At 31.7% G+C, this 27,129-nt stretch overlaps 1 protein-coding gene and 1 pseudogene across 1 annotated transcript; one reads left to right on the top strand and one right to left on the bottom strand.

Moving 5' to 3' along the window:
• Positions 1–865: 865 nt before the first annotated feature.
• Positions 866–9,774, top strand: LOC139487520 (inositol polyphosphate multikinase-like; annotated as a pseudogene).
• Positions 9,165–26,581, bottom strand: LOC139487521 (synaptogyrin-2-like). The gene is made up of 4 exons (XM_071272380.1): positions 26,429–26,581; positions 24,183–24,402; positions 13,012–13,166; positions 9,165–12,439 (listed from the first exon to the last, which is right to left on the bottom strand). Exons 1-4 carry the CDS (start codon positions 26,540–26,542, stop codon positions 12,248–12,250), a joined length of 681 nt encoding a protein of 226 aa, XP_071128481.1. The 5' UTR covers positions 26,543–26,581; the 3' UTR covers positions 9,165–12,247.
• Between the last annotated feature and the right edge of the window lie 548 nt (positions 26,582–27,129).

The following is a 27,129-nucleotide window of genomic DNA, read 5'->3' as shown; positions in this document are numbered from 1 at the left end:
TTAGGGGCGAATACTCGAGTATCACTCGTTACAACTAGATTAAAACTAGATAAGTTAGGGGCGAATACTCGAGTATCACTCGTTACAACTAGATTATAACTAGATAACTAGATTATAACTAGATAAGTTAGGGGCGAATACTCGAGTATCACTCGTTACAACTAGATTATAACTAGATAAGTTAGAGGCGAATACTCGAGTATCACTCGTTACAACTGGAATATAACTAGATAAGTTAGGGGCGAATACTCGAGTATCACTCGTTACAACTAAATTATAAATAGATAAGTTAGGGGCGAATACTCGAGTATCACTCGTTACAACTAGATTATAAATAGATATTCCCGTGCGAATGCTCGAGTATCACTCGTTACAACTAGATTATAAATAGATATTCCCGTGCGAATACTCGAGTATCACTCGTTACAACTAGATTATAACTAGATAAGTTAGTGTTCCCGTGCGAATACTCGAGTATCACTCGTTACAACTAGATTATAACTAGATATTCCCGTGCGAATACTCGAGTATCACTCGTTACAACTAGATTATAACTAGATAAGGCGAATACTCGAGTATCACTCGTTACAACTAGATTATAACTAGATATTCCCGTGCGAATACGCGAGTATCACTCGTTACAACTAGATTATAACTAGATAAGTTAGTGTTCGCCGTGTTGACATCCCTAATATAAATGCATATGATAATTGTACTAGATATATATATATATCCTATTCAAGAAAACCTTTTGCTTTGAAATCCGGTTTTACTGAATTTAAAGAAATCCCATAGATGAATTTAAAGGTCCAAATGTTTAACCTAATTTTAAGTTATATTCAACTGGTTTACCCTAAGTGTCATATGATTCCCAGAATTGTGATTAGATAAACCAGGAAATACTTTTGAGTTTCACCTGGATAATTTAAGTTATAATTTGTTTTTTAGCATTTGTATAATAAAGGTAAGTAATATATATATATATATATATATCAATCACAACATTACATTAAGGTGTATTAATGCATTCAGATTCACTTTATGTTCAATCAAAATGTCCACTTCATTTGCGAATTGATGTTAGTAAATCGATGTAAACAATTCTACAGATGAAAATACTATGTCATTCAGGTCAACTTTTAGGTAAACAATAAAACACTATTTTTAATAACCGATATTTTTTTTTTCATACGTGATTTTCACATTACCAGGGGTTTTAATGTTTATACATGCTATCGTAATTTTTGCCTCTTACTTTGTCTGTCTAGTTTTAAAGCAAAGCAATGCCAATTGTAATAATACGAGGAATGAATAGATCAACACAAAAAGCGCGCTTGGCTCAAAAACAAAATTTCAATCCTGGTATCTATGATGAGTTTATTCAAAACGACCGTCAATTCTGATGTCTCCTCTCTTTCAGCACTGGTAGTGTTAGTGAATAATCCATATAGAAAATTATACATTAAGTAAACTCCCTGGAAAAACTGATATATTCACATACATGTGCAATGATCTAACAAATATATGATTCATATGAGAACGGAGCTTATAAAATACAATTTTTTCTTATCCTTTTGTATGAACATACAAAAAATATTTTGAATTCTACAATAGCAATAAATACAAGAGATGAGAGGCTAACAGTTAAATCCTTTAGGTACCCCTGGAATCCTTGATGTAAGCCAAATGTAGAAGCACAGCAAAGACTGACTAACTTGACCCAATTTTTTTATCTATCCATATTTTACCAGATTTATCATTTTATGAATTTTTCGAAATACTAAGAATTTTCTTAACCCATGCATAGATTACCTTAGCTGTATTTGGCACCACTTTTTGGAATTTAGGGTCCTTAATGCTCATCAACTTTTAACTTGTTTGGCTTTATAACTATTTTGATCTGAGCGTCACTGATGAGTCTTATGTAGACGAAACGCGCGTCTGATGTATTAAAATATAAGCATGGTACCTTTAATAACGAATTTAGCAGGAAGGAAACATTACGTCAGACAGCTCATTCCTTATTGCTCATTGCTCATTCCTTCAGAAGAAAGATAAGAAGTTAGCGATATCCTTTAACTCTACTTTCCGCTATATAGATGATGTTCTTGCACTGAATAATTCAAAATTTGGTGACTATGTGGAACACATCTATCCCATCGAACTAAAGATAAAGGATACTACACATACAGTTAAGTCGGCCTCATATCTTGACTTACATCTAGAAATTGACAATGAGGGTCGGTTGAAAACAAAACTTTACGACAAAAGAGATGATTTCAGCTTTTCAATTGTGAACTTTCTATTTCTAAGTAGCAACATTCCAGCAGTACCTGCATACGGGGTATATATCTCCCAATTGATACGATATTCTCGTGCTTGCATTTCCTATCATGATTTTCTTGATAGAGGTATGCTGCTCACAAGGAAGCTATTAAACCAAGAGTTCCAAATGGTGAAGTTGAAATCATCCCTTCGTAAATTTTACGGACGCCATCACAAGTTGGTTGACCGTTATGGAATAACCGTTTCACAAATGATATCGGATATGTTCCTTACGTCGTAACTACAATCCCCTTCCCTTTCATGAATGTGACCTACCGAATTAGACTATTTACCGGATTTGTTATCACACAAGCAACAAGACGGGTGCCACATGCTTACCCTTCCGGAGCACCTGAGATCACCCTTAGTTTTTGGTGGGGTTCGTGTTGTTTATTCTTTAGTTTTCTCTGTTGTGTCATGTGTACTATTGTTTGTCTGTTTGTTTTTTTTTCATTTTTAGCCATGGCGTTGTCAGTTTATTTTCGATTTATGAATTTGACTGTCCCTTTGGTATCTTTCGTCCCTCTTTTATACACTATCATCACTAAAAATTGTGAAGTCAAGGAAAATTTATAAAGGAAAGTCCCTAATCAAATAGCAAAATTGAAAGCTCAAGCATATCAAACGATGGGGTAACAACTGTCATATCCGACTTGGTACATGCATTTTCTTATGTAAATAATTATGGAAAACCAGGTCATGTCCATTCTTTCAATTAAGCAATCATAAGTGTACACTTTCGGGTTGATGCTTAGAATATTAACCTAACGGTATCCTTTTGAAGAACACATGTCAACATTGTGCAATATTTGATGTTATCGATACATCTAATAATTTAATGTAAAATGTACGTTAATTGCTCCATAAATATGCTTTCAACTAGTAGTAACTTCTAATAACTTATACATAATCTCAAAATACAAACGTTACAATTGTTCACTACCTGTGAATCATCAGCAAACACATTTACATCATATGCAGTAAGAGAAAAACTAAACTATCTTTCACAATATGACATAATAGTTTAGATCAAAACTTACAATTTTACATTGAAATTTTCCAATAAAGAAAAAGGTTCAAAACTGTCAGTTTATAAGCCAATGCCTCTAAGAAAGTCTTCAATTTTGTGATTAAATGTTGTATACATTAATGTTTGAAGTGCAATAATACTTGAGCATACAGTTATTGAATAGCATCAATGTTGAGGTATCATTGTCTGAAAATGTAAAATTAGTTTATACCAGTTTTATTTACTCGACGCTCCACCTTTCTGAGAAAAGTTTTTTGTTATACACATACACAAACTTGGTGCTCAAATGACATAAACTGTTTTGCCAAAACTCCGAAACAGGGGATGCTTTCATTGATCACTTTTGTTATTAAGAGAAAAGAAGATGACAAAACAGTCAGTTGAAGGCTATTGATATGGCTAGCAGATTCTAAAAACAAGTATTGTCTTTTTTCAGACAATTAAAGAAATACACTGATGTCTAAGTTTCCTAACTCTCTCCAGTTGCTTCCTGGGACAAAACCTCTGTCTACTCAAGTTGGAGGACACAAGTATGGCGATGGACACATAGGTATGTAAATAAAATCTATTTATATATTGATGTATCTCCATAAATGAGTACCTCATTAGATATGTTAGTGAATTAAATATTCAAATGTTCAAGACATATTTTAGACAGTATAACTGCCTTGTGCTAGCATAGCAGATTTGCTTTCCCCCGGAAATTCTGAAATGAGTGCCGTTGCCATGATCGAGCAAGCTGGTCGTTTTATTTTACAATTGATAAGACATGTTTTATACTAAATGTATGTCTAGAAATATCTTGTGATATTTTATAAAAGGTTTTTTTTCAGGATGTTTAGAGGTAAATGATGGTACTATACTAAAACATATACAGTGTCCACCTTATGGTCAGAGAGAGTTAGACTTTTATGAAGAAATCTTCAAATCAACAGACGACAAATCATTGATAGAACTTAGGTCATTTGTACCAGAATTTCATGGTGTAACCCCTGGAGAAACAAATAATGGTGTATCCAAACGTAAGAAAACAAACTTTTTTAGCTCACCTTGGCGTCCGTCGTCGTCCGTCGTCTGTCGTCGTAAACTATTTCAAGAATCTTCTCCTCTGAAACTACTAGGCCAAATACTTCCAAACTTTAACTGAATGTTCCTTAGGGTATCTAGTTTATAAATTGTATCCGAAGTTTTGATCTATCAACAAACATGGTCGCCATTGCTAAAAATAGAACTTAGGGGTCAAATGCAGTTTTTGGCTTATATCTCAAAAACGAAAGCATTTAGAGCAAATCTGACAGGGATAAAAATGTTCATTAGGTCAAGATCTATCAGCCCTGAAATTTTCAGATGAATCAAACAACCCATTGTTGGGTTGCTGCCACTTAATTAGTAATTTTAAGGAAATTTTGCAGTTTTTGGTCATTTGAATATTATTATAGATAAAGATAAACTGTAAACAGCAAAAATGATCAGCAATGTAAGATCTACAAATAAGTTAATATGACCAAAATTGTCAATTGACCCCTTAAGGGGTTATTGTCCTTTAATGACAATTTTTCACAATTTGTTCATCATATTTGCTAACTTTAAAAAATCTTCTCCTCTAAAACTACACAACCAAATTCAACCAAATTTCAACTGAATGATCAGTAGGGTGTATAAAATAAAGTTTGTGTTTTATTTTCCATTTTATCAAAAAACACGGCCACCATGGCTAAAAATAGTTCATAGGGGTAAAATGCAGTTTTAAGCTTATATCTCAAAAACTAAAGCATTTAGAGCAAATCTGACATGTTCATTAGGTCAAGATCTATCAGCCCTGAAATTTTCAGAGGAATCAAAAAACCCATTGTTGGGTTGCTGCCACTTAATTGGTAATTTTAAGCAAATTTTGCAGTTTTTGGTTATTTTCTTGAATATTATTATAGATAAAGATAAACTGTAATTAGCAAAAATGTTCAGCAAAGTAAGATCTACAAATAAGATATAATGACCAAAATTGTAAATTGACCCCTTAAAGAGTTATTGACCTTTAAAGACAATTTTACACAATTTGTTCATCATATTTGTTAACTTTCAAAAATCTTCTTCTCTGAAAGTACTGAACCAATTGCAGGTAAACTTATGCTAAATGATTCTAAGGGTATCTTGTATAAAGTTGGTGTTTTGTAAAAAAAACATGGCCGCCATGGCTAAAAATAGAACATAGGTTAAAATGCAGTTTTAGGCTTGTATTTCAAAAACTAAACCATTTAGAGCAAATATGTTGAGGAGTTTAAGTGTTTATTAGGTCAAGATCTATCAGCCCTGAAATTTTCAGACAAATCGATACTCATTGTGGGGTTGTTGCTACTTAATTGGTAATTTTAAGCAAATTTTGCAGTATTTGGTTATTGTCTTGAATATTATTATAGATAGAGATAAACTGTAAACAACAAAAATGTTTATCAAAGTAAGATCTACAAATACGTTTAATGACTAAAAATGCCAGTTGACGCCTTAAGGAGTTATTGTCCTTTAATGATAATTTTACACAATTTTTCATTGTTTGCTAACTTAAAAAAATCTTTTTAAAATTAACACAGTAGTATAACATTTTTGTGAGGACACTAGCTCCTGTAGTTTAGGTATCCAAGACAGATTATAGAACAGACCTATGATTTTCCCAGGATTTTCTCTTTAGGAAGTGTCGTTGGGGTAAATGTTGAGCTTCCAAGTGAATTGTCAATACCAAATTCAATTATCAAGAAGTTCATGTAATGTATATTAAACACAAACACGATGTTGTTGGTGTCTTTATCTGCAGGGATATCAACACATTTGTCATGAAGGTAGGACACGTGTTTTGCATGAAATTTAAAACTGTTGACCATGGGAATATCAGATTACATGTAAAGCAGATCGTGATATAATGCCATAGATAGGAAGTTTATTTTTAACTGATATAAATGACAAAATTCTACATATCTTCAAGTTGAAGATTTTTCCTGATATACATGAAATATTTGCCACTTGAAATAACCAGTAGAATGAATAATGTACATATTTGAAGTAGTATGAAATGAATAAATATTTGTTCTTGGTTTTGAGTTAAATGTCTTCTTAGACAAGTTCCTAATTATATAGCACTCTTTCAATTTCATCATCCAGAAGATGCATTCGATATTTGCCAGTGGACATGAAACTACAAAAAATCAGTTTCTATATAGATTAGACAGGTTGTAATTTATCCTAACATCAGTAAAAGAGGGACGAAAGATACCAAAGGGACAGTCAAACTCATAAATCCAAAACAAACTGACAACGTCATGGCAAATATATGAAAAAGACAAACAAACAACAGCACACATGACACAACATAGAAAATCAAAGAATAAACAACACGAACCCCACCAAAAAACTAGGGGTGATCTCAGGTGCTCCGGAAGGGTAAGCAGATCCTGCTCCACATGTGGCACATGTCGTGTTGCTTATGTGATAACAAATCCGGTAAGTAGTCTAATTCGGTAGGTCACATTCATGAAAGGGAAGGGGGTTGTAGTTACGACGTAAGGAACATATCCGATATCATTTGTGAAAGGGTAAAGGGTCATAACAAGACTGTACACCTAGACATTTCAGTAAATAAGAGATCTTAAAATTGGCTTCCTAAATAGACAGATGATATAATCTTTCATGTATCATAATGTTGACGATTGCCATTCATCAGTAAATTAAGTTTTTTTCATCGCAATGTAATAATTGTGAAATACATCTTTACCTTTATTTTTTAGACCAGTACTTGAAGTTAGAAAACTTAATAAAGAAGCTGTCCAAGCCATGTGTTTTGGACGTAAAAATGGGGAGAAAAACATATGACCCAGAAGCATCACCAGAAAAAGTAGCATCACAAATAGCAAAATTCCCGCCTGCCCTTCAGCTTGGGTATCAGTTCACAGGAATGCTGGTAAAATACTGTTGACTGTATAATTATGTATCAATAAAATTATTTTGTAATATAACCATGATTTGCTAAATATAATAATTTCTTTTTTAGGATTAGGTGAATTTTTTCGTCAAGGAAAACACTACAGAAAAGACTATATCCTAGCCGTGATTGACAAATTAAAATCAATAGAAACCTGGTTTTTAAATCAGAAAAAGTATGCTTTTTACGCCAGTTCATTGCTGTTTGTTTACAATGCATCTGTAGACAGTTCTGAAGGACAAGATATAGTGTTGTGTTCTGAAGGAAAGGAAGAAAAACTGGACAGTGAGGAAAACAAAACAATAGACAAAGAAAGTGAGTCAGACATAAATAAAACTGACGATCGGCTGAGTGAGGAAGGAATTGTTGAAACTGAAAATATGTCTTGTAACCATACCAATCCAGAACGAAGTTTTGTAGATGTACGTATGATTGATTTTACCCATGTGTTTCCGTCAGAAGAACGAGATGAGAATTATATATTTGGATTACAAAACTTGATAAAACATTTACAATCTCTACTTGAGATGTAATTTCTTGTTTTTACAAGATATGTCGATCAGTGTGACTGCCTTAATGTTTCCAGGTGTTATTTGAAGCTTTCTATTTTAAATATCACTAAAAGAATTTTAAATATGCTTCTCAGATATGTGTCTTATTTTTTCATAAGGCATTACAGTCTTGATTCAACTTCATCAACACTATCTCCCTTTTACCCAATCTGATTTTTACAATCCTAAAAATGGAAGTCATTGTAAAAATAGCATGCTGTTGATTTAGCTCTTGAAAACCGATTAATTTATCAATATAGCATCATTACAATCTTTATTGTTGTATTTTAACATGTTTAACCCCACCATATTATGTATGTATGTGCGTGTTCCAAGTTGGGAGCCTGTGACCCAGTGGATGTCATTCGTGTCTGTGTTACTTATCTGTTTCTCATTCATTTGTTGTACATAATTAGAATGTTAGTATTGTTGAACATTTATTATTTCGGGACCTTTTATAGCCAAATATATGGTATGGGCTTTGCTCATTGTTGAAGGCCATACAATGTCCTAAAATTGTTAATTTATGTGTCAATTTGTCTCTTGTAAAGAGTTGTCTAATAGTCAATCACCATATTTCTTTTTTTATATGATAAAGATATGATTGGGGTATTTTCTGCACTGGTACAATGACAAAACTATATCAAGTATTAGTTGTGTATTAATATAACAAACAGTAAGAAAACAACATGTACTACCATTATAATCACACAATACAAAGTTAATTAATGTCTATCAAGGGGAACTCATTCTTCTTGTGGTTCTCAAAAAGTAACTGTGAAGGTAAAATCTCCTGTAAAAAGTTTTCAGAGAGTAAAACAAACAAATAAATCTAGATAAGACTGTCAGTATGTGTCAATGAAATCGTAACAGATTTAACAACTGAAACTGTATGACAACTATGCTCTTGTTGTTTAATTTTCTAGAAAAGATATTAAAAGGCATTTTCATTGTGTATGTGAACATGTTATTCTACTTTAATAGGACATTTGTATAGGGATAGAATAAGATATATGTGTGAAATAATCGTAACAGTGTGTTGTAAGATGTCTCAATCAAAGTCAATAATAACAAGTTGCCTAAGCATATTTGGATTCAAAACTTTTGGCTATCAGCCCTTATGAAGGTTATTCTACCGATATTTCAAATCTTAACAATGTAAAATATTTCATATCAATTTTGACATGGTTAGGTCTCTAACTTTTTATATCGGTCTAAGAAAAGTAATCAATATACTTCTAAAACTTTTTCTAAAATAACTAAACATATAATATAAAAAACAAAACAAAAATGAAAGAAAGCAACTTTTATTACCAAACTGAGTAGACATAAAAACATGATAAATGTAACTTCTATTTAACAAAATAAACAAAGGTAAATAAGATTGGAATTACAATATCTCTAATAATCTATAAGTCTTCAGATTTTAAAAAATAAAACAAAACAAAACAAAAGCCATTTAGCACAAAATGTATCAGCAAAAATAACATAACACGAAAAGAAATGTCTAAATTTGCAGCTTAGTTTACTTTGATTTTAGACAAAAATAAAGCATTAGAATAAAATAAAATATAAATACATAAATATACCATTTCCCTTAATCAAGTTTACACCTGAATGTCATTTAAAGCTTACAATCATTTAATTTTAACACTCAAGCAAACTTTTGGTAAAATGCATGGATTTCTTTGAACAATACAAAATCTATTTATAGAGCTGACTGGACCTTTGACTTTTATATCACAAGTTAGTAGGCTTACTTTCACTAACATTTTAATTATCCTTATATAATGCTTAAGACCAAAAACAAGAGATCAGTATCACAAGTTAGTACATTGAACTTTTTTTTGGCAAATAGATTTCTTTATGCAATACTTAAATATAATATTATGCAATGAAAACATCAACAAAAAGTGTTAATCTTTACCTTTTAACCTGACACAAATACAATTGGCATATCGTGAATCCTCTAAACTTCAGTTACATCCCTTTACTAACCCAACTAAATAGAGCATGTTTTGACTACTGTCTAAGGCTTTTGAAATATCCCCTGTTACTTTCCTGTAAATCTTGAAAGACATTAAAGTCTTTATAGTTTCTTGTCAATATATCAATTTTGACATCGGAAATTCAGAAAATGATCAAAAGTGAGAACAAAGTATATTGGAAAATATCACATGTTTTTTTTCTTAAGAAATACAAGGGCTGGATAATATCAAAATTGACAATCAAAAAAAAGTTTTTTCAGCATAAATTTTGGCATTTCACTTCTTATTCAATTGAAGTAACCATTTGACAGCTTTTCCTAAAGTCTGAAGCTTTAAAAAAATGTATAGCCTAATTTTCTTTTTTTTTTGTTTGTTTTACATTGAATACATATTTCAAATATTATACCAAATCTTGAGACCTGAACAGGAGCAGAGGATTTCTGAAACCCTTGGTAATCCAATAAATTTATATAGCATACAAAAGCATCTGTATATATAGCATTCACATGTAAATGAAAACAAACCAGTTGGAATGTATAGTAACAAAACAAACTATGGAATGATGATTTATATACAAAACGTATGAATCACTCATTTATAACCAAGTAACAAAATATTCCCAATTAAAATCTCTAACAATCAGAACAAAATTTGATTATCACATTAATGGTTATACTAACTATATCATGTATATATACATAGAAAATAACTGTAGACAGACTTGGTAAATATAGAAGAACCAAAATGCTTGGCAATAATCCAAAGCATTACACCCAGTGTATAATATCCTTAAAATAATGGCATCATTAGCAGTTAGACATGGTGTTTTTTTGTCATTTTAAAATATTTGTCATACAATAACAAGGTTATCACAAACATTGTGACAAATATTATCCATAGTGGCTGGAATAAGGTGAGCATTATTCTACTTTGCACAATTTTCCTCTCAAAATTACTTATAAGAGCAATGACTCTTCACATTAAACTGACTATCTTTCATATCTTAATATTTATTTCTGATTAAAACATTCAGCATATCATTTATCTTTTGTTCAGACTGCATATTGTTTTATATTGTACTTAATCCCTTTCTGTTATTTCAAGGGAAGAATTCCTGTTTTTAGTTAGATCCGATGAATGAGTATCTATCATTTAATATCAATAAAGTTATATATGGATTTAAATAAAGTGATAACAATTACAACAGAATTGATTTCTCCTATAACATTTATTGCACGATCTATAACATTTATCTCAGGAATATAGGAACTATTTTGTTACTATCCTGTACTAATATATCCCTTTATATATATCTAAAGTATATTTTCTACAGTGGTGTGTTTTGAAAACTTCAATTACAGTGATGTATTTAAATGTGATGTAAAAAAAATCTCTATGTATACAATATTCAATATATTTTACACTCAAATATAAAAAAACAACTAAGAAATAGCCATGTCCCCAGCTGAAGCACATATATTTTATCGGCAATTACTCCAATAATTTTGTTTCGTTCTATTGAACTTTTTCAGCAGAATCTGATGTCATGAGAATGCTAACAGCACAATTTTCAATTTACATGTATGGTGTTTCAAAGGCTTAATCTTTGATACAAATTCATCACAATTCATCAAAAAATGTTCATGTGTGTTTTGGAGTTCTAACACTATATATTTACATAACTTTACATTGGCAATAATGCGCATAACTCCTTAAACAATAGTAATTAGATGTTGGATTTTAAAAAAACATTGCTAGTATATGCCATTAAAGTAAATTTCATTAAAATTTCTTTATATAATGTGATATCACTTATAAAACTGACAGGTGCTTAGTACTTTATGTCCATGGCTTCACATGCAACAGGGTACCAATAATCTGGATGGTAAATTAAGAATGCATTTGTAATCTATGTATCTCCTGAAAGGTCATTTTATTTGTATTAATAAGATTTGAATAAATTTGTATTGTATGTTGGTTTAACTATTTATTAAATTTCCATTTGCTTCCTTACAAAACATATTTTAGTTTAGTACAAAAGCAAAACAAGTTCAGGGATATATTCTGTGTGCATGTGCAACTGTGTACAAATCTGAATCTGATATGAAAAAAATCACAAAGTTTCAATTGCCATTCTGCACAATTCTACGAGATTTCAGTATATTTATCCTGGTACATACTATCCATTCTTTGTTAATTTTGATAAATTTGATAAATAAATTAATAATGCACAACCTCTATACTCATACATACAATAAATAAGTACGCTACTGACATGACAGCACCAAATCATTGATAAGGTTCCTTGCATACATACACAGTTATATTTGGTGCTACTGTCATAGACCTATCTAACACATATATCTCTAAGTTATACAGCTGGTGATCAGTATGTTGGAGGTTGATATTCAGGAGCCTCTTTCTGGCCTCCGAAAGGTGCCTGGTAAGGATCACCAGTGTCACTTCCTGGGAATGATGAGTATGGTGATGAGGCATTCTGCTCAGGGTTGTATCCCTCTTGGAAGGTTTCTGTCACACCCTCACGGTAACGTCTAACAGCAAAGAAGGTCAGTCCTCCCTAAAAATCACAATAAAAGCACAATAATCAAAAATGTATCTCTTTAATGAGGGTGATAAAATAAAACTATAATGCACATTATTTACTCTGGTACTTTAAATCAATTTATTTTCTTTTCAAATGCCAAAGAATGTCACTGTATCATAATGCCAAATTGTCCATTTAGATAATTTGTTCAGTTCTATTCATTTCAAAAATTCAATATTATACTTTTGGTTACCATGGTTATTGTCTGAATACATTGGTTGGTAAATCAACAGGCTAGTATACACTGGTCAATTTCAATGAATCAAAATTCCCACTTTTCCCCCTTATACCATATGCTCTTTGTAGAAGACTTATTGTAATACAAATTTATGAAACTGACCATCAGTTTGATTAGCCTCACATTATCTACTTTCATGACTTTGACCTTATTAAAATTTCTCTTGTGTCCATTCAACTTATAGTGTTTATATTTGTGTCTTTACTTATGTTTCAAGAACAACAAGTTTCCCTTTATCAAGTTTACAATTGAGCTAAAAAATCCAATTTATTTAAAATGATATAATTTGCACTTATCCTAAACATACCCAAGTTATTATAGAGAAGAATGAAAATGCTATTGCAGCTTGAACATGATCCTTGCCATAACCATTAGGTGCTATATAGGGTGCACCTTCTTCAGATCTTCTCCATGCATCAGTCATATAACAGAATCCAACAAACCATAGGAAAGTCCATAGTGCTGTAAAAATATAATAATCAGTCATATAACAGAATCCAACAAACCATAGGAAGGTCCATAGTGCTGTAAAATATAATAATCAGTCATATAACAGAATCCAACAAACCATAGGAAGGTCCATAGTGCTGTAAAATATAATAATCAGTCATATAACAGAATCCAACAAACCATAGGAAAGTCCATAGTGCTGTAAAATATAATAATCAGTATAAACATAAAGGTGGCAAAATCTATCTGTGCAAGAACATAATAAGTTTAAAGACATGAATATTAAAAACACAAATTGGGAATGTGTCCATTATGGGACGCAGATGATGCTCCTTCTTGTACATACATTGTAACTTTATAAAGGGGCATAACACTAGAAAGGTAAAATGAACGCCACTCTAATTCAAGCTTGATCTGTCTTTTTTTTTAAATTATCATTATAACAGGCTATTATTTGAACTTGGAATTATTTCTAATTATGGAACTTGCATAATTTCTTGTGTTTAAGATTTTTAATAAATTCCATGTTTATTTGGTATTATAATCTTTTGAGCGGTTAATAACACTTTCCATACAATGTATTTTGGTAAGATAGTGTTGTGCGCGGCACAGTACATTCTATTGAAAATATACTATTTTCTTTGTAATAGATAGTGTTGTGTGCAGCACAGAACATTTCAGTACAGAATAAACATGGAATTTATTAAAATTTTCAATAACAAGAAATCAAGCAAATTCCATAATTAAAAATAATTCCAAGTTCAAATAATAATCTGTTTTATGTATAAGTTTCATAAAATTTGGTTGAGGCAAACTAAAATTAGAGAACCGAAACCAATTGTGGGACGTATAGACCAACAAGGCTAAAACTTAATTCCCCCTCCAATAAGGTAGGGGCATAAAAGAACTTACTTCAAACAAACTGTTACAGAGAATAGGAAAGTCAATAGAGCTGTAAAACATATAAATAATCAGTTCAGAAGTCTAATGTAGGACAGATTTAACAAACCATAGAAAACTCCACAGTCCTGGCATATGCAAAATCATTTTAAGGGACTATCATGACAAAGAGACTAATGAGAAATGTCAGCCATTTTGTATAACTTTTGAAATCTTACTCTGCCTCACAACATGCACAAAGACTAACAAACAATATATAGATAAGGTTGGCAAACCCATGTTTTATTAATATTGTATTTGTGTGATGAAACTTTCTTAACATTTAATCCAGGCAAACTAAAGTTAAAGAACAGAAAAACAAATCTGCATTTTTCCTTTGTAAAGAGGCACAATTCTAGAACAGTAAAAGTCATGCCACCAAAATTCAAACTCTATCTGTAATTTGTGTAATAAGCATTGTGTATAAGATTCATAACATTTGTTGAGGCAAATTTAAAATTAGAGAATGGAAAGGAAAAATTCAGCATTTTTTCCCTTGTTAAGGGGCATAACTCTTGAAAGGTAAAAGTGATGCCACTCAAATTTCAACTTGATCTGTGTTTTGAGGAAATAAGCATAGTGTTACATTTGGTTATTTATAATGGGTTAAGGCAAAGTGTTGGTGTACGAAAACAACTTTCAGGCTGGACATACATACAAGGGTAAAACTTAATGCCCCCTTTCAACAGACAGAACCTAAAACGTGACACAATCTGACAGTGAAATGTATTACTTCCCCACTGAAATGTCACAGGCTTGACGAAAATGTTAAGAAATTGTTTATTCATCAGCTGTTCAATGAAACACAACTAAATAAGAAGTTACATTTATTGTCAAGAAACAGTTATGATCATTTATAAATCTGAAATATTTTTCCTCCTTGTACTGGTATCAGTCATTTAACAAAACAATAAACTCATACATGTTATAGTACTGTGGATTCATTATTATTTGAGATATAGTGAACCATAAATTTAAATATTCAAAGAGTTACAAGTTTTCCATGGCTTGTATAGACATGTATTCTGACTTGAGCAAAACTATGAAATCAAATATCCATGAAAAATCAATATATCCTCAATACAAGAAAAATGGATCATACAATCATAAATCATTTTGTAAATGAATACACAGTATTGGTTCAGTCCATTGTCCCGTAAAAAATTATCTTTTCAGAGGTACTTAGATTTTAACTACATGTATTAAAATATTTCAGGCATTTATAATTGACCAAAATGTTGAACTATGTACATGTACAAAAGGTGTAATTGGTCAATTATACTACATGTATCCTTAAAAACAAAGACCAGCTTCCCTTTGTAACAAGATCATTTAATATATCTGATTTTATTTCACAGCCTTAATTCTAAAAGAAGAACAACAAACAATCAATCAACATGATCAATGACAAGAGGAATCCATTCCTAACAAAATCAATGGTGCTCTACTACAAACTCTTGTGAATCAACTTAATCAATAGGGAATTCTAGAAGATATATAGTACACAGATTAGCTACTCAGGTTTCACTCAGATATTTGATTTTTCTGATTTTCTTAGCATTATCGTGATTATACCCTTGATTTAATGACTATACATGTACATTTTGTATGTATGTCAATAATTCTAGCATGTCTATATGCATGGCTAACATTTAATGTTTTAGTCTTTTATTTCCACAAATTAATAAACCTTTAACTATGTACATTTTAGAAACAAATATGTACATGTTGCTAAACCTTATTAATCATGCAGAAAACAATTTATCTAATCAATATATATAATTATCATATACTTAGACTAAATAACATATGATTTTTACTGTATGATAATAGCATTAGATTTACGTAAATTCCATATTTTTCGAATTGGTGCTTAGCGGGCTGATATATGAAAAGTTTATCACATGCTTCGAATGTTATCACATGCCTTTCCGTAACGTTATCACATGGCATCTGGTGATACTCGTCATATTCCAGAAAATGCACCTCAATGCTACGTTTTCGGTGAAAAGCATTACAAAGTAGTGTACAAAACATTTATTTGGATACTGAAAAGTACATTGTGTTATACGACCGCATAGGTTGAACCCTGAACGGTTGGGGCAAGTATGGACACAACATTCAAGCTGGATTCAGCTCTAAATTTGGATTGTGATTAAATAGTTGACACAGCATAGGTTTTGGACACAGAATGAATGTGGTCTAATGAACTTAAAATAATTTTTTTGTCTTTGAGCAATCACTATGCTGTTGAATATTAATCCTCTCTAAAAAATGTTTGAAGAAATTTTCTTTTTATTTATGAAATCTGAAATGAGAAAAATTAACCCCCCCCCACCATTTTTTTTTCACATCCCCCTATCCCTTTTTTCAAAACTGATCTCAATTCAAATTTCTAATGGAGTTTGCAACAATAACTACTCATTTAAATACATCATAAAATATTAAAATGGAACAAAAAGTGCGTGTTATCACTGAATGGTAAAGAGTGTTTTAATTTATCAGTTGGTAGTAAAAGTGAATATACATTGTGCATTGTATAAAACAATGATTTAAGTCGATTCAACTACTATTCTGGACAAAGAAAGATAACTCCAATCAATTGAAAATTTCTTGCTATTGCACAATATTGTGCAATTAAATATTTCTTCCTATTGCGCAATACTGTGCAATTGAAAATATTTGCTATTGCACAATACTGTGCAATTGAAGATTTCATGCTATTGCACAATACTGTGCAATTGAACATTTTTTGCTATTGCACAATACTGTGCAATTGAAGATTTCTTGCTATTGCTGAATACTGTGCAATTGAAAATTTCTTGCTATTGCACAATACTTAATATAATAATTTTGGATCCTGATTTGAACCAACTTGAAAACTGGGCCAATAATCAAAAATCTAAGTACATGATTAAATTCAGCATTTCAAAAAAGCCAAAGAATTCAATTTTTATTAAAATCAAACTTAGTTTAATTTTGGACCCTTTGGTATTTAATGTAGACAAATTGGAAAACGGGACCAAAAATTAAGAATCTACATACACAGTTAGATCCGGCATATCAAAGAACCCCAACTATTCAATTTTTGATGAAATCAAACAAAGTTCAATTTTGGACCCTTTGGGCCCCTTATTCCTAAAAACCTGTTGGGACCAAAACTCCCAAAATCAAACCCAACCTTCCTTTTATGGTCATAAACCTTGTGTTTAAATTTCAAAGATTTCTATTTACTTATACTAACGTTATGGTGCGAAAACCAAAAATAATGCTCACTTGGGCCCCTTTTTGGCCCCTAATTCCTAAACTGTTCAGACCTCAACTCCCAAAATCAATCCCAACCTTCCTTTTGTGGTCATTAACCTTGTGTTTAAATTTCATTGATTTCTATTTAGTTATACTAAAGTTATTGTGCGAAAACCAAGAATAATGCTTATTTGGGCCTTTTTTTGGCCCCTAATTCCTAAACTGTTTGAACTAAAACTCCCAAAATCAATCCCAACCTTCCTTTTGTGGTCATAAACCTTGTGTCAAAATTTCATAGATTTCTATTTACTTAAACTAAAGTTATAGTGCGAAAACCAAGAAAATGCTTATTTGGGCCCTTTTTGGCCCCTAATTCCTGAACTTTTGGGACCAAAACCCCCAAAATCAATCCCAACCTTCCTTTTGTGGTTATAAACCTTGTGTTAAAATTTCATAGATTTCTATTCACTTTTACTAAAGTAAGGGTGCGAAAACTAAAAGTATTCGGACAACGACGAAGCCAACGTGATAGCAATATACGACGAAAAATTAAAATTTTTGCGGTCGTATAAAAACAAACAAATTATTAACCGTAAATTGTTAAATATTATAAATGCATTTTAAAAGTTTCAAACATAATTTAGAAAGTTACTTTGAAAAAGTTGACTTTTCCAAACAGTGTTCATTATGTATATTGTTGATTTTTTTTTGTCGATTCGTCCATATTAAACTGTTTTTCTTCTCTGTTCAGGCATATGGTAGAAAGATTCAATATCAAATTCACTAAATTTGGGGTCCTACGTCTAAGAACTTTTCACTCTTTGAACTTCTATTCAGGAACCACGTGAAAGGATCAAGTTAATAAGAATCTGTTTTCTTTCTCCATTGTTGAAGCATATGATAAAAAGATCATAAAATGCCATTTTTCATATCGCATGTATTATCAGCTCTTGGTCAATATCAGCCCTCGAGCCATGCGGCTCTTGGACTGATATGAACCTAGGGCTGATAATACATGCGATATGAAAAATGCCATGTAATAATCTGATAGTAAATAGTTTAATGAGAGTTGATTGGAGATATTCTTGTATATATATACCATTTGATAAACTCTATAAATGCTTTACAAATGCTTTAGGAGACAAGTTACAAAATAGACCACTATGCAAGTATGAACAAGAAATGAATTGTCAAATGGGGTTTCCTGTATTTAAAAAGTAACCATGGTAACAACTGCTGGACAAAAACAGGGTAGCTAGTTCATAAGAAACTGATAACCAGGATAAATCTTGAATTGTTTGTGTGATTTAATTTCATATACATTTTTTTGCTTTTGTGCAGTACAATATACTGTTGCAAATTGAGCCTCCCCCCAATTTTTTTTTTTAACCCTCCCACTTTTCTTTTGAATTTTGAATAAGATTTGAAGAAATTTTCTTTTTAGTGTCTGAAATCTTGAGAACAAATCCCCCATCTGTTTAAACCTCTCCCCCCCCCCCCCCCCATTTTTTCCCCAAAAAATTCTTTCTCTTAAGATATGGTCATAATCTCAATTCAAATTGACAGCTAATCAACTCAAGACAATATAACATTTCTTTAAACAAGATTTAAAAACAATGTAAGGGAGGTTATTCAAAATGCTGTGTTTGAATTACTTCCCTTACACCGTTTTTAAATTATGTTTATTGTCCATTAACCAGGACACGCTTGTTTTCCCCTTTTTTTGCCCCTAATGATAAAACAGGAGTCATAATGCCCCAAAGATAATTTTTTCTATTCCTTTGTGGTATAATTTCAGAGAGATCCATACACCAGTCAGGGGAGTTACTTGTACAAGTGATTTTTAAAATCACTTATTTGAGTGATTTTTTATTTTTGCTTAGAAACATAGCTATAGGTATAAAAACTTGAAAATTTGAATTTCCCCCAATTTGTAGCTCGTTGTAATTTTGTGAGACTGTTCCTAAACTACATGGTTTTCCAAAGATATGGTGGGAAACACTGTAAACATTGACAAAATAAAGGAATTTGCAAAAATTACTTGAAAATGACTAAAAATAGCCTTGAAATATTTATAGTCTGGAGATTTTATAAGATTTTTGCTGGTACTGTGAATATTTTTCCAATAAACTTCAACATTTAAACTACATTTTGACGTTGAAAAAAATATGTACTCTCGATAGAAATATAAGTACTTGCGTGGTTTGAAAATTGGACCTTCTGAAGATTTTAAATCACTTCAATGAGTGATATTTTTATTCAGATACAAAAGATCATTTCAGCAAGTGATTTTTGGGAATGAAATTAACTTAAAGGGGAATAACTCCGGATGACTTAAAAAGTTTTAAACAAAATCATGTAAATCAGAATGTCAGAAATTTTTGGCACAATAATATAAAGATGAAATCATTGTGTGCCTTCTTGATTTATTATAATTTCATAATTTCTTCACACTGCAAACAAAAATATTAAATATTTATTTGATAAATTCAGACTTAATAAAGCAGATCTTTATGAAGAAACTCCATAAAAACTTACATGCCAAGATAATGTTCTTTTATCAAAGATGGTAAACAAATAATTTACATGTTTTTCTGTGTATACTGTCCACATTCAACTTTCTATATATACTGGCAACTTGGTTCTGTTTGGTTAATACAGGATAAAAACAAATGTTCATTTATATTTTGTGAGATTGGTCATTTGTGTTTTGAAGGTGGATCCAGGGGAGGGCCTGATTTGCAAATGATTTGTGGGAAAAATTTGGTTGATTATATAGGGGATCACTGACGCATGACTGGAGACCCCCCCCTTTATGAAAGTTCTGGATCCTCCACTGATGACTGTGCTGTGGCAACCTCCGGGGATGGGACCCCCCCCCCCTTTTTGGCCAATCAATGCATTTGAATGGGGACATAGTTGGATCCCCAATTTAAAATGGCTAGATCCACCCCTGCTAGATACTCTAGTTGGTCTAATAGGAGGTACACTTCTTTGTTGTTGACGATCTTGTACATCAATGGGAGTCTGCATTTTTGTTTTTATTGATCTAACATCCTGATTTATGCATGTAATATCAAATTATTAAAAATCACTGTGCAGCAAGATCATTTGTACCATCACAGAAATCACTCTGTACAGTGATTTAAAATCATTTGTACAAGTGATTAACACTATTATTTATCCTGGTCTTATGGGTTTTCTTACTATTTTTAATGAATGTATTTTGACATCACAATTTCCATAGCAAAAGCATGCATTGTACGAATTCATAAGTAATAAAACTGTTAACATATGATCTGACCATAACTATTACTGAAAATCACTGTGCAGTTATTTAAATCAGCTGTACAAGTGATTTATATTAATTCATGTAAATCACTCTGCAATGATTTAAAATCATTTGTACAAGTGATTTATATTTTTTTTATGCAATGATTTGAAATAATTTATACAAGTGATTTTCATTATTATTTATACTGGTCTCATGCATGGGTTTTCCTAACTATAAAAAATGCATTGTGATGTCAAACTTTTATTGAAAAAGCATGCATAGCAGTACAAAAACATAGGATTTGACCATAATGAAGGTCACATACTGTGCAATGATTAAACCATTACGATTACAAGTGATTTTTATTACTCTAAACCCTAGCTATAGCGTTGAATCTTGCTTTAAAAACTTGGAGGGGGGGTAAACTGTTTTACCTCTGTCTGTCCATCCGTCAGTCCGTCTGTTCCTCCATTCGTCTTTGCATCCGTTCATCCCACTTCAGGTTAAAGTTTTTGGTCAAGGTAGTTTTTGATGAAGCTGAAGTCTAATCAACTTAAAACTTAGTACACATGTTCCTTACCATTTATAGCACACAAGGTATTTATAGCCAATTGACCTTGTCAGTGGTAATGGTGATATATACCAACAAATCCAAACACTTTTACAGTGATGATAATGACTTCTTCTTTCCCTGAATTCATAATGATGAATTTGGAAAACACATCACTGGGTATACAAGTAGCTGACTTATATAAATCCTAACACCAAATTTTGAAATCTTTGGCAAGTAGTTCCTGACAAAAATGCAATGCATTTATTCATGGTACAGACAGACGGACAAATGCACAGAACAGAAAACATAATGCCCCTCTACTATCGTAAGTGCCACTGTGGGGCATAAAAAATATAGATTTGATCTGATTTCCTTCATAAATGATCTTGTGCTAGACAGCAGGACCCCTTGCTGAACCAGATTACAACAAAAAAGTTATCTGAATTTGAATTTGTTGAAATAGTTATATTCTGACAAAAAGATTGAAATGATCTAGATCTGCAAAATTTGACAACCTGCAATGGAGTTGAATCAATGATTAGTTCTGGTCATTAAATAGAAAGATTAATATTCTGATATTGGATGTCTAACAGGGGAGGGGTTTCCAATCAGAAATCACTTCTTAACCAGTGTTCTATTGAAATCACTCTGAAGGAACAGTAAATTAAAGTCACTCGATTCATCCCCCCTTTTTAGGTGACTGAAGTTTTGATCCATCAACAAACATGGCTACCAATTCATTAAAGAACATTTAAATGGTATTTTTAAGCCACTCATTATAAATATATATAGAAAAGCAAAAATAATCATTGAAGAAAGATTTAAGCAAAAAATAACAAGATTCAGCAGTCAAGAGCCTCTTTTTGACCAAGATTCAATTATTGTAATCCACACATTTTGTTTCAGCCCTCCGAAATCATACGATTTACAAACATTTGAAATGATTGATAAATATAAAGTTATTTTTTTTAAATTTGAATTAAAAAAAAATTTATATCTGTTTTTCACCATCTAGAAAGTAATTGAAAATACTGCTGGTATCAGAAATAAACACCAATTTTAATTCACTCTGTGCAGTGATTTTAAATCATTTGCTTAAGTGATTTTCAATCATTTGCACAAGTGTTTTTAAATCATTTGCAAAAGTGATTTTAAATCATTTCCACAAGTGATTTACGTTCTAATTGAATGAAAAAACTCTGTGCTGTGATTTAAAATCATGTGTACCAGTGATATACATTATTTCAAAATGTAGGTGATGAAAGACACCCTTTGAAGTGTTTTATTTTCATTTATAAGAGTGATCAATACTAAGAATGAGTATATTCCATAAATTTACTTCACTAGAAATTATAATTATGACCTGCAAAATCTTATTTATCACTGCTCAGGTCTTTAGTTTTCTACAAACATGACAAATGTATGTTAAAATGTTTGTGTTTGTTTTTGGTCAAAGCATTTTAAGTTTATTATTGTTCTTACTGTTCCTTTTTATGCCCATTTGTAGTGTAGGGCCATTAAATTTCACCCTTGTCCATGCTGTCTGTTCGTCCAAAAATTGGTTTCTGTTCTCTGACTTAAATTTGCCTCAACCAAATGTTATCAACATATAGACAATGCTTATATTACCGCCAAACTCAGCAATAATTGTTTTTTATATTTTAAGTTTTGGTGGTTTGAAACCTCTGCTTTATGAAAAACATGTTATTCATGTACTACTGCTAATGCTATTTTTTGCTCAGAAAATAAATTTTACTCAGGGCTTACAAGTTAGTTTTTTTATTTATTTTTACCTTTTTTATAGTTATCTTAATGTCAAGAAGACCCCTGTTGTGATGTTGTCCTCTGAAAGAGAGGGATAATCCTGGTTTCTTATTAAAGATTTTCCAAACAATAATAATCACTTGAATGAGTGATTTTAAAAAATATTTCTAATCACTGGTAGAAGTGATTTTTAAAAAGTAATGAAAGGGAATTAACTCTTATTATGTTGAAAATATCACTTGAGAAAGTGATTTTAAAAATCACTTGTACAAGTAACTCCCCTGACTGTACACCATTCCACAAGTTTTTGTCTGGAAACTAGAAAAATGCTTATTTCATGTATTTAAGCCCCTTTTTGGCCCCTAATTTTCTAAACTTGGACCAAAATCAATCCCAAACTTCCTCTTGTGGTCATAAACCTTGTGTTTAAATTTCAAAGATTTTTGCTTTCTTATACTCAAGTTATTTTGTGAAAACAAAATGTCTTATGATGACGACAACGATGTGATATCAATATACAAATGCAAAATTGTCATACAAAAAAATGAAAAATTTCTATATTAAAAAAAAAGATAAATTCTGCACAATTTGTTTAGCAACAGTGCAAATTTAACAAAGACTTTCTGCTGTTTTCAGCTCTTTGGTCGGGTTGTTGTCTCTTTGACACATTCCCCATTTCCATTCTAAATTTAAATAGGAGAAAAGCAATGGTGGTATAACACCTTTTACTTGCATGTGACATCATTCAATTTGATTTGAATTTATATGATCAACACCATACATTAATTTGTAGGTGCCACTATGGCGCAGATTCTTGTCACACTGTCATGCCTGTACCTTACATAACTTTAGTAGAGATTTCACTTGGTTTTTGATGGGGTTTGAGTTGCTCAAAGATTAGTTTCTGTTGTGTAAAAACATGCTGGTATTTTGTTGTTTTTGTAAATGTACACCCATCATGCCCATCCATGAAAATTGGGATCCCATAAAATAAGAAGTAGAATTCCAATTTTACAATCTTCTTTTTATGCCAAAGACCCAAAGCTAAGTTTGATGCTAATTTTTTAGAAGATTTTATTTACCTACAGGTATGACAGCAATTATACAAACTCTGCAGGTGGGTATATCATTGCATGTAGTCTGTAGCTGCATGTACATGTAACATAATGTTATAGATGATCTGACATGACTGCATATTCATAAATCTACTTTGAAAACCTATTTCTTACAAAATAAACAATGTAATATTTACCTGATAATCCTAAGTCACCTATGACCACATATTTCCTATGTTGTACACTGCTAATGTTTTCAAACATGGCATCTATTACAAGGAATATTAAACAGATTAAAAATGCTATAATGCCGATGCCTGTCCCATATCCACATGCATTATTGTCACCATGCATTTGACACATGTCTCCGTGCCATCCTTCTGCTATGATACAACCAAATACTATAATGGACCATATCTATAAAGTAAAAATAATTTTGGTCGTACAAGAGCTTTACATGCATGTGCTTTAACTTTTGGTGAAGCTATTTTTAGGTTTCTACAAATAAATACACATTTCAGAATGAGGCACTTTGGAAGCCTAGCATGGTCTTGTATACATTCATGTTTTTGTTAAATACTTTGGTTAATGCAATGTGAAGTGAGGTTGGTGAGTATTGTCTGTAATTTCCACTGACAGACTGTTTTTCTGGTAATAAAAATTAACTGATATTTCATTTTTTCGGTAAAAGCTGTAAAGAGCATGCATATTTCGGTATTCAAATTAGCTTTAAGTATTACAACTAACCACCTGAAAGTCATGTGACTTAATGACATTGAAGTTAACTTTGCATGCAAAAAGATATCTGCCATAAGTTTAGAAAATTTGTTTATTTTAGACTGATTCTTTTGGAAGGTAAAACTAGTATTAGTGAAAGGGTACAAAAATGTGAATTCTAGACAGTTCGGCACCCAGACAAATCGGAACCTAACATAGACAAATCGGCACCCAGACAAATCAGCACCTAGAAAAATCGGCATCCAACATAGACAAATCGGCACCTTATAAATTATTTATCTTTGATCTAGATATAGTGAACCAAAAATTAAAATTTCCTGGCACTGTTTATGTATGAGGGCATGAAATCAATTTGCATGTTTAGTGTGAATATATATATAGCAATTAAGTTTGACTGGTATTAATTTGTCTCCTGCACTATTTATAACATTATTGTCAATATTGTATATTTTTCTTTCTTCGATTTGTTTGTCAGAGTAGGACATCCTTTGAATTTTACTAAATTTCTGGGCTTTAAGAACCGATACGATATCTTTGTCTTCAACGTTAATGTCTAGAGGCTCCTATTGATGAAGTTACAGATTTGGGCACACTTGTCTCGAGGAGAATCTTTTGGATTTTTATCTGATTTTGAGTGCTAAGTTTAGTATTGGGATCATCACTTTGTAGGACTAGTAAATAGTCATTACCTTTTATTGAGTGTAAGTGGGAGAGAGCGGATGGTGGAGGGTATTATCATATACGCTGTTATGTTTAATTTGTGGCTTTTAAATATTTAAACAATAAAATATTGTTTTCAAGTATTGTGTTGTCTTAACATATGTAAGGATCAAAGGAGAACACAAGCTGCAAACACAAACTGTACACTTTTGATCTCTATTGAGGAATTATTAGATTTAAACATAAAATACTGATTAATGCATAACTACAATTAATTATGATGTAATCATGATTCAATTAAAGAATGTTTATTCAAACAACAACATATCTAACAATCAATTATGATTTAATTAAATGATGATTATTCTTTTTGTTATGCATATTTTATATACAAATTATAATATAATGTATCTGCAACAATTCTTTATTTTTTCATAATAATTTTTTTTAAACAAGGTGCTGGATTGTCTTGGTCCAGAAATGTCGGGATACGAAATGTCCAAAATGGGTGCCGAAATGTCTTAGGACTTAGGTGTCGATTTGTCTGAGTAGATATGTCTTGTTACCAAAAATGTGATATCAAATAAAAAAACGTAAATACTTAATTATAATAACTTTATTTGAAAAATCTTCACCACACATGGTATCATTTGCTATTGTTACTAAGTAAAGCTGCGGAATATGACGTCATGCAGGCATGTGCAGCATACGGGAAGTGAAAGTAGAATTATGTCAAAAAGGTAAGACGGTCTATTAAAAACACAATATGAGACATATAGGCTAGCCATAGAGCTGTAATGATCTACCAAAAATGCTAAAGTCTTAAAGACAAACACCGAGACAGAACAGTTCATATTCTAGGGGCTATGGACTTTTTTGAAATTCTCTCTGTCTCAATCCTTTAAAATGCATCGTTTGTACATTCTTCTTAATCAGTCACAAGTATTGACAAGTTGTTTTTTACAGGGTTGATTTGTGGGTTGTCTACTCAGACTACTGTGTTTATACTGATTATCAATTAAAAAAATTGGGAATACAATCGTACCAAACTGACAGCTCGCAATATGACTTGTGGTTTCTTGATAAATTCTAATGGATCAAAGGGGGTACCAGCTTTACCAGCACCGTACGCACCCCCACTTCCCTGTGCCGTCGACATTTTACGAATACAAAAATCACGAGGAAATGACGTCACGAACATAAACAGGGAATCATCAAAATACGGTTGGCGATCCCGGTCACAATTTTATTAACGGTTTTATCTAAATCTTTCGATTACCCTAGCTTGAACACTATGAAATGTTTTGAAAAGAATTAGGAAACACCTCTAATCTAACTCATAGCTTGTACAATAGGCGTTGACCAGTGTTGAACTTCTTCGAAAGCTTTGGCAAATTAATATGATATAAATCTAAGTCTCTTCAGTGAGGGGGATAGGACTCCGGGATCGGGTGTTTTTAAGCTCGGGATTTCGGGATTGACCCTTTCGGGATCCGGGAATTCTATTTTTCGAATTTCGGGACCTCGGGATTTCGTATTTTTTAGCCCGGGATTTCGGGATATCGTGTTTTTAAGCCCGGGATTTCGGGATCAGGACCCCTCCTAACCCCCCTCTTCAGTTGATTTCAGTTTTTCTTCTACTCCTTGGCTTTTTGATATCAGCTGTGATTCTCATGATCATCCATTAATGGCCAACAAATTAATGAAAGTCAATGTGAAAAAGTCCTTGGTATTCTAATTGACGCC

The sequence above is a fragment of the Mytilus edulis genome, chromosome 9 (assembly GCF_963676685.1).
Source record: "Mytilus edulis chromosome 9, xbMytEdul2.2, whole genome shotgun sequence".
Classification (NCBI taxonomy): Eukaryota; Metazoa; Mollusca; class Bivalvia; order Mytilida; family Mytilidae; genus Mytilus; species Mytilus edulis.
The sequence above is the reverse complement of the archived record's forward strand: the minus strand, read 5'-3'. Positions and strand labels throughout refer to the sequence as shown.

Excerpts from the sequence above, each read along its gene's own strand:
- LOC139487521 (XM_071272380.1), bottom strand. The coding sequence starts at position 26,542 with ATGTCGACGGCACAGGGAAGTGGGGGTGCGTACGGTGCTGGTAAAGCT. Across the intron at positions 24,403-26,428 it reads TATTGCGAGCTGTCAGTTTG|ATATGGTCCATTATAGTATT; the intron begins GTACGATTGTAT and ends TTTACTTTATAG. Across the intron at positions 12,440-13,011 it reads TCTTCTCTATAATAACTTGG|GGAGGACTGACCTTCTTTGC; the intron begins GTATGTTTAGGA and ends TGTGATTTTTAG.